The sequence below is a fragment of the Channa argus genome, chromosome 13, assembly GCF_033026475.1.
Source record: "Channa argus isolate prfri chromosome 13, Channa argus male v1.0, whole genome shotgun sequence".
Classification (NCBI taxonomy): domain Eukaryota; kingdom Metazoa; phylum Chordata; class Actinopteri; order Anabantiformes; family Channidae; genus Channa; species Channa argus.
The window spans coordinates 26103845-26117955 of NC_090209.1; the positions used below are offsets into that span (position 1 = coordinate 26103845).

Consider the following 14111-nt stretch of genomic DNA (forward strand, 5'->3'; position numbering starts at 1 on the left):
ATATTTCTTTAACTGCATGTAAAGACAAATGTATCCAACACATATGGAAATAAATTGTACATATTCCCCGTCTCCAGCTGCTTCACATGAAGAGCAATAAATACCTGACGGTGAACAAGCGTCTGCCGGCCCTGTTGGAGAAGAACGCCATGCGGGTCACGTTGGACGGAACGGGAAACGAAGGCTCCTGGCTCTTCATCCAGCCATTCTGGAAACTCCGTGCCAATGGAGACAATGTAAAAATACCATGCAGGAATAATGTGTAGCAGTAGTATTTAAAGATGGATGCATTACTGAGCAGGTCTACAAGGGACAAACTCATTTATAAGAGCTTTAAAATAGGTGCAAAATTAGCAGAAACATAGAAAATGCACCGAAAAAGCTCAAAAAAATAAATAAAAAACTAAAGCGAAAAACAAATGTTAAACTACCACAGACGGACTGAAAATTACTAGAAAGGATGTGATAGTTAAGAGTTTTAGGAGTAGATATGATACTAGCAGTACAATATAACTAGTCTATTAAAGCATAGTATGACTTCAGTACTGTGGTCGGCTCAGAGAATCCTGTGAAAATATTATCAATAGTAGTAGTTGTAGCAATATTAAGTGGTTGCTGCCCGTTGCAGGTGGTGGTGGGAGACAAAGTGATCCTGAACCCAGTCAACGCTGGTCAGCCGCTTCATGCTTCAAACTATGAACTGACCGACCATCCAGGTTGTAAGGAGGTGGGTAACACACACACACACACACACACACACACACACACACACACTCTGAATGTACTGACTGAATACTTGTACTGACACTGATACAGCAACAGAACCAGCTGGAAAACAGAAAAACATGAAGGGACGTCATTTCCACTGGAGACAGTGGAACACGTCACCTTCATTTTTAAGAGTTTTAGTTTTTTCTCCTCTTTTTTTAAAATCAAATCAAAACTTTCTTGAAGAAAATAAACTGACTGGTACCACCCAGTCCGATCTACAAACCCAATTCACACCCCCTTCTTATCTCAGTGCAACTCCTCCAAAAGAAAAAATGTACATGATAAACAATGTACTAATTACTACGTGTAGCAGTTTACTGCCACAGTGTTACTCAGTGTAAATGCATATGTATGTATTTTTTACATGTATTTTTATGTTACATGCATGTTTTTCTGCTTTTGTGCATGTGTGAACCACATCAAAGGTAAATTAACATAATCCATCAGTGAAGCACAATAAAGTTGTTTTTTTTTAATTTTCATTTATACTCAATGTGCTTTAGAGTAAAGAAGTTCACATTTTCAGTTATTATGTGAAACAAGAAACATTTCATCATAATTATTATTATTATTTTTTTTTTACTTTTCTCATTCTTTGTGTTGCCATCATCAGAGGTAATGTTCTGTGTGTGTGTGTGTGTGTGTGTGTGTGTGTGTGCGGGTGCGTGTGTCTGTGTATTCTGCCCTCTGCAGGTGAACTCTGTGAACTGCAACACCAGCTGGAAAATCAACCTATTTATGATGTACAGTGACCACAAAGAGGAATTCTTAAAAGGAGTAAGTGAACACACTGAGGTACATCAGACAAAACTGCTACTTTTCCCTTTATTTTACCTCTTACAGCTCAGCTCAGCGCTTCAGTTCGGGGCCATGTGGTCCACAGTTCTTATGCTTGATGCTGAGGGCTGTCAGGCCAGGTTTTTTTCACTGTGTGCTTGTGACACACATGATGCTACATTACATCCACATTCTGTCAAACTCGCATGTTCCAGTAACATCATAATCTCTGACATCCATTGTAAATAAACATCATTTTTCCTTCTGGCTTTATAGTGAACAAACAGTGAGATAAAGCAAGTAACAGAAGGAGAAAAGATTTTATTTTCATTATTTATGTTTTTAATATGTAGTCACATCATGGTTAGATGTTAATCTGACACTCTCTCCTTTTCCATTATTTTGGATTGTTGCATTAATTTTAATAACATTATGATTAGTGCTGTGGAGGAGAAGTGAGTAAAAAAGCTGATTCAAACAGAGCTGTTGTATTTATGAATGACGCGTTTCACCATGGTTATGAAAATCCAAACTGATTTAAAGTCCAAAGTGATTAAACTGTGTGAGGTTTTTTTTATTTTTTTTATTAAATAACAGCTGAAATACATGGTTTTAAGGGTCGATCAGTTAATGTGTCTTTGACTCTGTCTCTTTCAGGGAGATGTGGTGCGTTTGTTTCATGCAGAGCAGGAAAAGTTTCTAACCTGTGACGAGTACAAGAGCAAACTCCATGTTTTCCTCCGAACCACGCTGCGGCAGTCTGCGACCTCAGCGACCAGCTCCAACGCTCTGTGGGAGGTCGAGGTACACACACACACACACACACACACACACACACACATTTCCTCCAAAGGCATGTTAAGACCTGTCTGTGCACTGATTGGTCTGTCAGGTTGTCCATCATGACCCGTGCCGTGGAGGTGCAGGACATTGGAACAGCCTCTACCGCTTCAAACACCTGGCCACTGGCAACTACCTGGCTGCTGAGGTAACCATGGCAACAATTTCATTAATGAATGAATAAAAGAGTAAACAGGGCCTATGAATGCATAGACACAAGATCATTTAATCTTATGTTTTTATTCAGTGAAATAATAATTTACTTTTTTTTTATTTTACAACTTCAAATTTTTGTAGGTAAAAACAGTTTTTATCAAATCGGCTGCAGATATTTCTCATTAATTCGTATCTTAATTATCTGCTGATTGATATGATTTCATCAAACCATATATTTCATCTGGAAGATGAAGATCTTATATTTACAATCAAATGTGAGTAGTAACACTAGCAAATATCTAAATGTAAGATCGGTACAAGTTTTTTGCTTAAAAAATAGAATAGTGTTAAAGTGTTATTTTCCAACTAATTGTCAATTGGGTGCAGCCAATGTGTGTCTTATTTTCATAATTTTTTGTATAATATCCATTTGTAACAATAACTTACATACAAATGTTCCAGTTTGTCACAAACTAAAATACAAGTAAAGAAAAATATTTTTTAGAATATTATATTTGACGTAACCATTGTCGTTTTTGTAGGAGAACCCGGGCTATAAAGGAGACAATCCAGAACTGTCGTCTTCGGTGAGTTACTGTGTCAATGTCTTTACCATCGTCACTTCATCAACACAAGGGAAGTTGAGGGATTCAGCTGAGCTCTCCAAGCTATAATTTTGAAAAGCACTGCTTGGATTAGGACACCTAAAATTGAATATCTCACTCCTCATCCTCACTGTGACCTCTGACCTCTCTGTAGATGGACGTTAGTCGTAACAGCAAGCGCTCCCATGGGGAGAGGATCAAGTACAAGCTGGTAGCAGTTCCTCATGGGAACGACATCGCTTCCCTTTTTGAGCTGGACCCCACCACACTGCAGAAGACCGACTCATTTGTACCACGGTAGAAATTGCAAATATCAAATGCTTTTATACACTGGGATCAGACTGAGCTGTGACAGATTTGTCCAAAAACTTGAATAGAAACTAGACTCACTGTCTTTCAGAAACTCATATGTACGACTGAGACATCTTTGCACCAATACTTGGATCCAGAGCACCAATGTCCCCATAGATATAGATGAGGAGAGACCCATCAGACTCATGGTAAGTAGCTGTACTAATAGGCTGGTGTTTAGCAGATATGTTGTTTACCATGTTAAACCTATTATAACCTAACTTAACAATCTAGTGCTACTGGTCAAGGTGAAACTGTGCAGTAACTAACTTGTGTGTTGTCCTGTCAGGGTTTGTCAGTGTATGAAGTGTACATTAAACCTCTGTCTCCCGCTGCAGTTAGGAACATGTCCCACAAAAGAGGATAAGGAAGCTTTCGCCATCGTATCAGTTCCTGTGATGGAGATCAGAGATCTAGACTTTGCCAATGATGCCAGTGCTATGTTGAGCACCGTGGTGGAACAATTCAGCCAGGGCTTCATCAGCCAGAATGACCGGCGGTATGACCCAATGTGTCTGGTGACAAGCAAGGAACTAGTTTCTTATCTGTACATGTGGAGCTCTAGGCAGTTTGATTCAAATATGTTACTGCAATTTATTTTTGAGTGAGGAGAAAAAGAAATAATAGGAATCAACACTAGACACTAGAGATAGGCCTTGACAAGGAGTTTAAATTGACCAGGATATTTGTTGCTCAGGTTTGCCATCAAGCTGCTGGAGGACGTGGTTTTCTTTGTGGCTGATGTAGTCAACAGCGGTCAGCCGGTCTTGGATGTAGTCATGACCAAACCCAACCGAGAAAGACAGAAACTGATGAGAGAGCAGAACATCCTCAAACAGGTACAAGCTGAAAGTTACTCTGAGCTTTCTGAAGAAACCATGATGCAGAAGAAACAGATGTGAGTGCTATAAAAATGTAGCTACCACATTACTGACGCCTTGTGTGTATGTGTGTGTGTTTGTGTTTTCAGATCTTTGGCATCCTAAAGGCTCCTTTCAAGGACAGAGGGGGAGGGGAGGGTCCTCTGCTGCGTCTGGAGGAGCTGGCCGACCAGAAAAATGCTCCCTATCAATACATGTTTAGACTCTGCTACAGAGTCCTCCGACATTCCCAGGAGGACTACCGCAAGAACCAGGTGAGGAAAGTGAGCAGGTAAAAATGATGATAAAGGCTTCCAGTAAGTCTAGATATCTGCAGGAGCCTCTTCTTGCCCTCTTGTATTAAAGTGTTGCTGCAGGGTTTTAGGACAAATTACAAAGAATCTTTGTAATAACTAATTAAATGAATTGTGTCATCGCATGCTGATGACACTCTAATATTTTGTTCTACAACATCACCAGCACAAACTCTTCAAATGAGTCACGATGAGAATATAGAGAAGAACAAGTGACGAGATAATATAAAAACAAAATTGTATTTACTCATGATAAACTTGCCATACCAATTTAAACAGGGTTCTCCTGGAAAAAGAAATTATCTGAATAACTTAAAGATTAAGAAAGAAAAAATCTACAAATGTACTTGAGATCTTCTTTGGTTGATAGAACTACATTAGCTCCCCTTGATGTTTGTTTTGTATTTGGAAAAGTAAGAATGGTAAGAGTTAAGAAGTCCCTAGGAAAAAATGATAAGTCCCCACTTCTGAAAATCGAGGAAAAGGAAGCAATTAAAAAATTATAAAGATGCTAGTGATGGGGACAATTGTGATGATGTAAGTGGGAATGTTGCTAAACCCATAAAAAATGGAAAGAAAATGGTTGATTCCCTCGTTCCTTCCATGGCCTCTTCAGGAACACATAGCAAAGCAGTTTGGCGTGATGCAGAGTCAGATTGGCTATGACATCTTGGCCGAAGACACCATCACCGCCCTGCTACACAACAACCGCAAACTGCTGGAAAAACACATCACCAAGACTGAGGTGGAGACTTTCGTCAGTTTGGTCCGCAAGAACCGAGAGCCCAGGTAAAGCCGTCGGGAGATATGCTTGAAAAACGTGGTCTTTAGTTTCTAATTTTGTGCATGTGTCCCTGTGCAGGTTTCTGGACTACTTGTCAGACCTGTGTGTATCCAACAATGTGGCCATTCCTGTTACTCAGGAGCTCATCTGTAAATGTGTGCTGGACCCCAAAAACCAGGACATCCTCATCAAAACAGAGTAAGGACAAAGACCTTTAACCACGCAAAAACCATTGATCTCAGCTTTGTCTTACTGTATAGAATTCATTCCTACACAGTTTAGGCTGCTCGGCCATGTTTATTCACTCTCAGAGTTACTGACAGGTTTGACAAGGGATTTGTTTTACTGCAGTTTTACAAATCTGGGTATTTTTTCAACTTGAAATTGGATCCAAACTGGGACAAGATACCTGGATTGGTTTATCAGCTTTTCAAACATAATCCCTCAAAAATACTGATCATAAGGCTTTTCTGATTTTTAATAAATTATTGAATCTGAACAAACAAGCATTAGCATTTTCAGAGAATAATCTTAACTCAGGCTCTGATATAAGTTAACATTACCATGTTTAATTCAAGTCTTTATCTTTAAGCTATGTGATTTCAGACTGTTATTTCATCTCCACTAAGTCCAAATGCATAAATTTCTTTTTTAATTTTTTGTCTTTAGGCGTCGTCTTCCAAAGGACGGGCACCATGGTGCCGTTCAGGGAGAATACATAGGAATGGATGACTATGGAGATGAGGATGAGGTAGTTCTACTTCCATATTTGTTTATTTTTGTATCATGCACTGAATCAGTAAATTCAGGCATCAACATCCTGTTTAAACCTTATTTAAAATTCTAGTTTTTTAAGTTGACAAAGCAATTACATCAAAACTCTGCATCACTCTAGCGCTCACCTCCTTGTTTATGATTGGCTCACTGCTTGTAAGGAACCCCCACCCATCCACTTCCTTCTATGCCTTCTTCTAATGTGCATTGATAGTAAGAAAATTAAGGTATTTTTAAAGACCAAAAACAACAGCTCGAAAACCTCCTGTGTGCTGCTGTTGACTCGTTCACAGCCCCTACTACAAAGTTGGACATCAACAAAGCGAGTGGCCACAAGGCTTGTGTTAGTGTGCACACATTGCTTGGGACATATAAGACCAGCTGATGGTTTTACTGTGCTTTTTCCTGCTAAAGTTGGAAATACAGAAACGGCCATCTCTGGTTTTCCAGACAGTGATGCCTCATACCTTGGATTTATTGATACACAATAAATTTATTTGTGTCCTTGCATCACTTTGATTCAGTGAATTGCCATTAGCTCGCAACATTTGAACTTACCTGCTGATGTTTAAGCAGCAACAGCAACAATCAGCAGTGACTAAAATTTCACGCAGCTTATTAAAGTTTTATCTTAATAGAAGTGCCCAAATAATTTTGCACACGCATTTGAATCTGTTAGAATAAAAAAAATGATGGTTGAAGCATCCGCAGAGCTGTGACAAGAGTGGCAGCATATAACACTTGTGTATTAAAAAAACTATTGCATGGATGAAGTTGATGTCTGTTGACACTTTGATGAGAAGCAGATATCGGTTAATATAAATTTGGTTTTCCGTGAAGAGACCCCCAAGATTTTTATCTGAAAGCTGGATACAGCCTACAGCGCATCCAGAAAGTATTCATAGTGCTTAACTTTGTCCCCATTTTGTTATGTTGCATCCTTATTCCAAAATTGATTACGAAGCCTGCACCTGTGGGAAATTTAGTTGATTGAACATGATTTGGAAAAGCACACACTTGTCTATATAAGGTCCCACAGTTAACAGTGCATGTCAGAGCAAAGGCCAAGCCATGAAGTTCAAGGAACTTCATTTGGCCAGCCGGCCAAAGTGAGCGACCGAGACAGAAGGGCCCTATTCAGAGAGATGGCCAAGAATCCCATGGCTCTGAAAGAGCTCCAGCATTTCTCTGTGGAGAGAGGAGAACCTTCCAGAAGAACAACCATCTCTGCAGCACTCCACCAATCAGGCCTCTATGGTAGAGTGGCCAGTCGGAAACCACCTCCTCAGTAAAAGGCACATGACAAAGTGTTAATTATTGTACATGTAATTTAAAAAAAAATAATAAATTAATAAATTTGCAAAGATTTAAAACAAGCTTCTTTAATTACGGTGTATTGTTTGTTAAATTTTGAGGAAAATAATAAATGTAATCTGTTTTGTAATAAGGCTTTAACATAACAAAACTTGGAAAAAGTTAAGCGCTGTGGATACTTTCTGGATGCACTGTAACAACTATGCAGGAAAAACCCTGGAAACCACTAACAGGAGGGGGAACTCATTCTGCGTTGCAGTTGTGTTATGTCTTTTTGGATGGATGTGATGAGAAAATGCCCTTTCTTCCCACGATGTATTGTTTTGGCTCTTTCTAAAGGTTTGGCTCATGTGGACAGACAAGACTAATGAAAGACAGGAGAAGAGCATCAGACAGCTGGCTCAGGAGGCAAGACAAGGAAACGCTCATGATGAGAATGTCCTGACCTATTACAGGTAGGAAAACAAAGTGGGTCAGTGGGAAATGTAATGGAAATTCAACAGTTAGATGTGTAGTGGATGAATGGTGAATGTTCTGCACTTTTACATCAGTCTTCTACCTGTTGGTACTGAAAGCACTTTACACTGCTTCTCATTCATACACACACCAATGGGGGCTTACACTAATTAGAAGCAGGGTTATGGCATTGGTGGACGACCGCACAGTCATCCCATTAACTAGTTTAGTCTTTTTATAGATTTAGGAACATGAATATTGTTTAAACAATTAAACTGTTCTGTTCGTATTATAAAAACAGGGCCAAAACATGTAGATTCATAAAAAACTAAAACCACTGTTCTACTAAAGTTTTTATTAACTGAAATTATTGTCTTCTGTCTATTTCTGTGTACACTCTCAGGTATCAGTTGAAGCTCTTTGCGCGGATGTGTTTGGATCGTCAGTATCTCGCCATAGATGAGATCTCCAAACAACTAGATGTGGAGCTCATCTTTTTGTGCATGATGGACGAGACGCTGCCCTTTGACCTCCGAGCCTCTTTCTGTCGCCTTATGCTCCATGCCCACGTAGACCGAGATCCCCAGGAGCTTGTGACACCTGTGAAGTTCGCCCGACTCTGGACAGAGATTCCCACGTCAATCACCATCAAAGAGTTTGTAGAATTGAATACTTGCTTTTTTATTTTTATGATTGTCTTTGTCACAATTTCTGAAATGTGTTCATTCGCCAATTTAAAATAATCCAGATATTTCTGTGCTCTGCAATCAGGGACTGTGTGTTTACATGCATAAAAGTAACGAGTTTACTCAAAGAAATCTGCTTTTTCACGTACTCAAGAAACATGGACAGAACCAAATCAAATCACACGATTGTCCCATTGAGTTCTTTTTCCTGCCAGTCTCCTGATATTGTGATCATGTTACGTTAATCTGTTATTTGGAAGAAGATCACATGGGCCTTGGTAGCGCAGACCGTAGAGCATCAGACTTTTAATCTGAGGGTCCAGGGTTCAAGTCCCTGTTCAGGCAACAATGAAATTAATTTACGTGGTTACAATCTAGAATGTTTCCTCCAAACGGCATCTGCGCAACCAACCAGACTTCTAAGTTGGACAACATCAGCTTTTTACATGTTTGTCTCATGAGACCTGAAAGACTTAAAGTTTACCTCAACTGTCAGTATCTGAAGTGTCAGTATCTGAAGTGTCAGTATCTAATTTGTCTTTTCTATGCCAGTCTCTGTCAAAATGCAAGGAGCTAGTCCACATAGGGCCTGGGTAGCTCAGACCGTAGTGCATCAGACTTTAAGTCTGAGGTTCCAGGGTTCAAATCCCTCTTCAGGCGACAATGAAATGAATTTAGGTGGTTACAATCTAGACTCTACTGGATAATTTTCTCCAAACGGCATCTGTGCAACCAACCAGACTTGTAAGTTGGACAATATCAGCTTTTTACATGTTTCCCTCATGAGACCTGAAAAAGTTAACCTTTACCTCAACTGTCAGTATCTGAAGTGTCAGTATCTGAAGTGTCAGTATCTAATTTGTCTTTTCTATGCCAGTCTCTGTCAAAATGCAAGGAGCTAGTCCACATAGGGCCTGGGTAGCTCAGACCGTAGTGCATCAGACTTTAAGTCTGAGGTTCCAGGGTTCAAATCCCTCTTCAGGCGACAATGAAATGAATTTAGGTGGTTACAATCTAGACTCTACGGGATAATTTTCTCCAAACGGCATCTGTGCAACCAACCAGACTTGTAAGTTGGACAATATCAGCTTTTTACATGTTTCCCTCATGAGACCTGAAAAAGTTAACCTTTACCTCAACTGTCAGTATCTGAAATTCAGTATCTGAAATTCAGTATCTGAAATTCAGTATCTGAAATTCAGTATCTGAAATTCAGTATCTGAAATTCAGTATCTGAAATTCAGTATCTGAAATTCAGTATCTGAAATTCAGTATCTGAAATTCAGTATCTGAAATTCAGTATCTTAAGTGTCTTTTCTATGCCAGTCTCTGCCAGAATGCCAGGAGCTGGTCCACGTCAGGCCTGGGTAGCTCAGACGGTAGAGCATCAGACTTTTAATCTGAGGGTCCAGGGTTCAAGTCCCTGTTCAGGCGACAATGAAATGAATTTAGGTGGTTACAATCTAGACTCTACTGGATAGTTTTCTCCAAATGGCATCTGTGCAACCAACCAGACTTGTAAGTTGGACAATATCAGCTTTTTACATGTTTGCCTCATGACACCTGAAAAAGTTAACCTTTACCTCAACTGTCAGTACCTGAAATTCAGTATCTGAAGTGTCTTTTCTATGCCAGTCTCTGCCAGAATGCCAGGAGCTAGTCCACATAGGGCCTGGGTACCTCAGACGGTAGAGCATCAGACTTTTAATCTGAGCGTCCAGGGTTCAAGTCCCTGTTCAGGCGACAATGAGATGAATTTAGGTGGTTACAATCTAGAATCTACTGACTAGTTTTCTCCAAACGGTATCTGTGCAACCAACCAGACTTGGAAGTTGGACCACATCAGCTTATTACATGTTTCTCTCATGAGACCTGAAAGAGTTAAAGTTGACCTCAACTGTCAGTATCTGAAGTGTCAGTATCTGAAGTGTCAGTATCTGAAGTGTCAGTATCTGAAGTGTCAGTATCTGAAGTGTCAGTATCTGAAGTGTCAGTATCTGAAGTGTCAGTATCTGAAGTGTCAGTATCTGAAGTGTCAGTATCTGAAGTGTCTTTTCTATGCCAGTCTCTGCCAGAATGCCAGGAGCTAGTCCACATAGGGCCTGGGTAGCTCAGACGGTAGAGCATCAGACTTTTAATCTGAGGGTCCAGGGTTCAAGTCCCTGTTCAGGCGACAATGAAATGAATTCAGGTGGTTACAATCTAGACTCTACTGGATAGTTTTCTCCAAACGGCATCTGTGCAACCAACCAGACTTGTAAGTTGGACAACATCAGCTTTTTACATGTTTCCCTCATGAGACCTGAAAAAGTTAACCTTTACCTCAACTGTCAGTACCTGAAGTGTCAGTATCTGAAGTGTCAGTATCTGATTTGTCTTTTCTATGACAGTCTCTGCCAGAATGCCAGGAGCTAGATAACATAGGGCCTGGGTAGCTCAGACGGTAGAGCATCAGACTTTTAATCTGAGGGTCCAGGGTTCAAGTCCCTGTTCAGGCGACAATGAAATGAATTTAGGTGGTTATAATCCAGACTCTTGTAGAATATTTTCTCCAAACGGCATCTGTGCAACCAACCAGACTTATAAGTTGGACAATATCAGCTTTTTACATGTTTCCCTCATGACACCTGAAAAAGTTAACCTTTACCTCAACTGTCAGTATCTGAAATTCAGTATCTGAAATGTCTTTTCTATGCCAGTCTCTGCCAGAATGCCAGGAGATAGTCCACATAGGGACTGGGTAGCTCAGACGGTAGAGCATCAGACATTAATCTGAGGGTCCAGGGTTCAAGTCCCTGTTCAGGCGACAATGAAATGAATTTAGGTGGGTATAATCCAGACTCTTGTAGAATATTTTCTCCAAACGGCATCTGTGCAACCAACCAGACTTATAAGTTGGACAACATCAGCTTTTTACATGTTTCCCTCATGAGACCTGAAGAAGTTAACCTTTACCTCAACTGTCAGTACCTGAAGTGTCAGTACCTGAAGTGTCAGTACCTGAAGTGTCAGTACCTGAAGTGTCAGTACCTGAAGTGTCAGTACCTGAAGTGTCAGTACCTGAAGTGTCAGTACCTGAAGTGTCAGTATCTGATTTGTCTTTTCTATGACAGTCTCTGCCAGAATGCCAGGAGCTAGATAACATAGGGCCTGGGTAGCTCAGACGGTAGAGCATCAGACTTTTTATCTGAGGGTCCAGGGTTCAAGTCCCTGTTCAGGTGACAATGAAATGAATTTAGGTGGTTACAATCTAGACTCTACTGGATAGTTTTCTCCAAACGGCATCTGTGCAACCAACCAGACTTATAAGTTGGACAACATCAGCTTTTTACATGTTTCCCTCATGAGACCTGAAGAAGTTAACCTTTACCTCAACTGTCAGTACCTGAAGTGTCAGTACCTGAAGTGTCAGTACCTGAAGTGTCAGCACCTGAAGTGTCAGCACCTGAAGTGTCAGCACCTGAAGTGTCAGCACCTGAAGTGTCAGCACCTGAAGTGTCAGCATCTGATTTGTCTTTTCTATGCCAGTCCTTGCCAGAATGCCAGGAGCTAGTCCACATAGGGCCTGGGTAGCTCAGACGGTAGAGCATCAGACTTTTAATCTGAGGGTCCAGGGTTCAAGTCCCTGTTCAGGCGACAATGAAATGAATTTAGGTGGTTATAATCCAGACTCTTGTAGAATGTAGAAAAAGGCATCTGTGAAACCAACCAGACTTGTAAGTTGGACAACATCAGCTTTTTACATGTTTCCCTCATGAGACCTGAAAAAGTTAACCTTTACCTCAACTGTCAGTACCTGAAGTGTCAGTATCTGAAGTGTCAGTATCTGATTTGTCTTTTCTATGACAGTCTCTGCCAGAATGCCAGGAGCTAGATAACATAGGGCCTGGGTAGCTCAGACGGTAGAGCATTAGACTTTTAATCTGAGGGTCCATAGTTCAACCCCCTGTTCAGGCGACATTGAAATGAATTTAGGTGGTTACAATCTAGACTCTACTGGATAGTTTTCTCCAAACGGCATCTGTGCAACCAACCAGACTTATAAGTTGGACAATATCAGGTTTTTACATGTTTGCCTCATGACACCTGAAAAAGTTAACCTTTACTTCAACTGTCAGTACCTGAAGTGTCAGTACCTGAAGTGTCAGTACCTGAAGTGTCAGTACCTGAAGTGTCAGTACCTGAAGTGTCAGTACCTGAAGTGTCAGTACCTGAAGTGTCTTTTCTATACCAGTCTCTGCCTGAATGCCAGTAGCTAGTCCACATAGGTCCTGGGTAGCTCAGACGGTAGAGCGTCAGACTTTTAATCTGTGGGTCCAGGGTTCAAGTCCCTGTTCAGGCGACAATGAAATGAATTTAGGTGGTTACAATCTAGACTCCACTGGATAGTTTTCTCCAAACGGCATCTGTGCAACCAACCAGACTTGTAAGTTGGACAACATCAGCTTTTTACATGTTTGCCTCATGAGACCTGAAACTGTCAGTATCTGAAATTCAGTATCTGAAATTCAGTATCTTAAATTCAGTATCTGAAGTGTCAGTATCTGATTTGTGTTTTCTATGACAGTCTCTGCCAGAATGCCAGGAGCTAGTCGACATAGGGCCTGGGTAGCTCAGACGGTAGAGCATCAGACTTTTAATCTGAGGGTCCAGGCTTCAAGTCCCTGTTCAGGCAACAATGAAATGAATTTAGGTGGTTACAATCTAGACTCTACTGGATAGTTTTCTCCAAACGGCATCTGTGCAACCAACCAGACTTGTAAGTTGGACAACATTAGCTTTTTACATGTTTGCCTCATGAGACCTGAAAAAGTTAACCTTTACCTCAACTGTCAGTCCCTGAAGTGTCAGTCCCTGAAGTGTCAGTCCCTGAAGTGTCAGTCCCTGAAGTGTCAGTCCCTGAAGTGTCAGTATCTGAAGTGTCAGTATCTGATTTGTCTTTTCTATGACAGTCTCTGCCAGAATGCCAGGAGCTAGATAACATAGGGCCTGGATAGCTCAGACGGTAGAGTATCAGACTTTTAATATTAGGGTCCATGGTTCAAGTCCCTGTTCAGGTGACAATGAAATGAATTTAGGTGGTTACAATCTAGACTCTACTGGATAGTTTTCTCCAAACGGCATCTGTGCAACCTACCAGACTTGTAACTTGGACAACATATGGTTTTTACATGTTTGCCTCATGAGACCTGAAGAAGTTAACCTTTACCTCAACTGTCAGTACCTGAAGTGTCAGCACCTGAAGTGTCAGTACCTGAAGTGTCAGTACCTGGTGTCTTTTCTATGCCAGTCTCTGCCAGAATGCCAGGAGCCAGTCCACATAGGGCCTGGGTAGCTCAGACGGAAGAGCATCAGACTTTTAATCTGAGGGTCCAGGGTTCAAGTCCCTGTTCAGGCGACAATAAAATTAATTTAGGTGGTTA

The 14111-nt window shown here is 40.7% G+C and overlaps 1 protein-coding gene and 6 non-coding genes across 8 annotated transcripts in view; all 7 read left to right on the top strand.

The window, feature by feature from the left end:
* itpr3 (inositol 1,4,5-trisphosphate receptor, type 3) overlaps positions 1–14111 on the top strand; it is a 135211-nt gene that overhangs the window by 18441 nt on the left and 102659 nt on the right. For both annotated transcript variants that reach the window (XM_067527445.1, XM_067527446.1), the window contains exons 5-20: positions 78–236; positions 629–727; positions 1465–1548; positions 2206–2352; positions 2441–2536; positions 3087–3131; positions 3304–3446; positions 3550–3649; positions 3839–3999; positions 4198–4339; positions 4471–4635; positions 5291–5463; positions 5537–5656; positions 6128–6209; positions 7886–8001; positions 8406–8657. In XM_067527445.1, the coding sequence (XP_067383546.1) occupies positions 78–236; positions 629–727; positions 1465–1548; positions 2206–2352; positions 2441–2536; positions 3087–3131; positions 3304–3446; positions 3550–3649; positions 3839–3999; positions 4198–4339; positions 4471–4635; positions 5291–5463; positions 5537–5656; positions 6128–6209; positions 7886–8001; positions 8406–8657 (2084 nt within the window). The remainder of the gene's footprint in view (positions 1–77; positions 237–628; positions 728–1464; positions 1549–2205; positions 2353–2440; positions 2537–3086; positions 3132–3303; positions 3447–3549; positions 3650–3838; positions 4000–4197; positions 4340–4470; positions 4636–5290; positions 5464–5536; positions 5657–6127; positions 6210–7885; positions 8002–8405; positions 8658–14111) is intronic.
* Positions 10050–10122, top strand: trnak-uuu (transfer RNA lysine (anticodon UUU)). The gene has a single exon. It is a non-coding gene; the product is annotated as a tRNA-Lys (tRNA).
* On the top strand, positions 10789–10861 carry trnak-uuu (transfer RNA lysine (anticodon UUU)). The gene has a single exon. It is a non-coding gene; the product is annotated as a tRNA-Lys (tRNA).
* On the top strand, positions 11114–11186 carry trnak-uuu (transfer RNA lysine (anticodon UUU)). The gene has a single exon. It is a non-coding gene; the product is annotated as a tRNA-Lys (tRNA).
* On the top strand, positions 12252–12324 carry trnak-uuu (transfer RNA lysine (anticodon UUU)). The gene has a single exon. It is a non-coding gene; the product is annotated as a tRNA-Lys (tRNA).
* Positions 13291–13363, top strand: trnak-uuu (transfer RNA lysine (anticodon UUU)). The gene has a single exon. It is a non-coding gene; the product is annotated as a tRNA-Lys (tRNA).
* On the top strand, positions 14014–14086 carry trnak-uuu (transfer RNA lysine (anticodon UUU)). Its single transcript has one exon. It is a non-coding gene; the product is annotated as a tRNA-Lys (tRNA).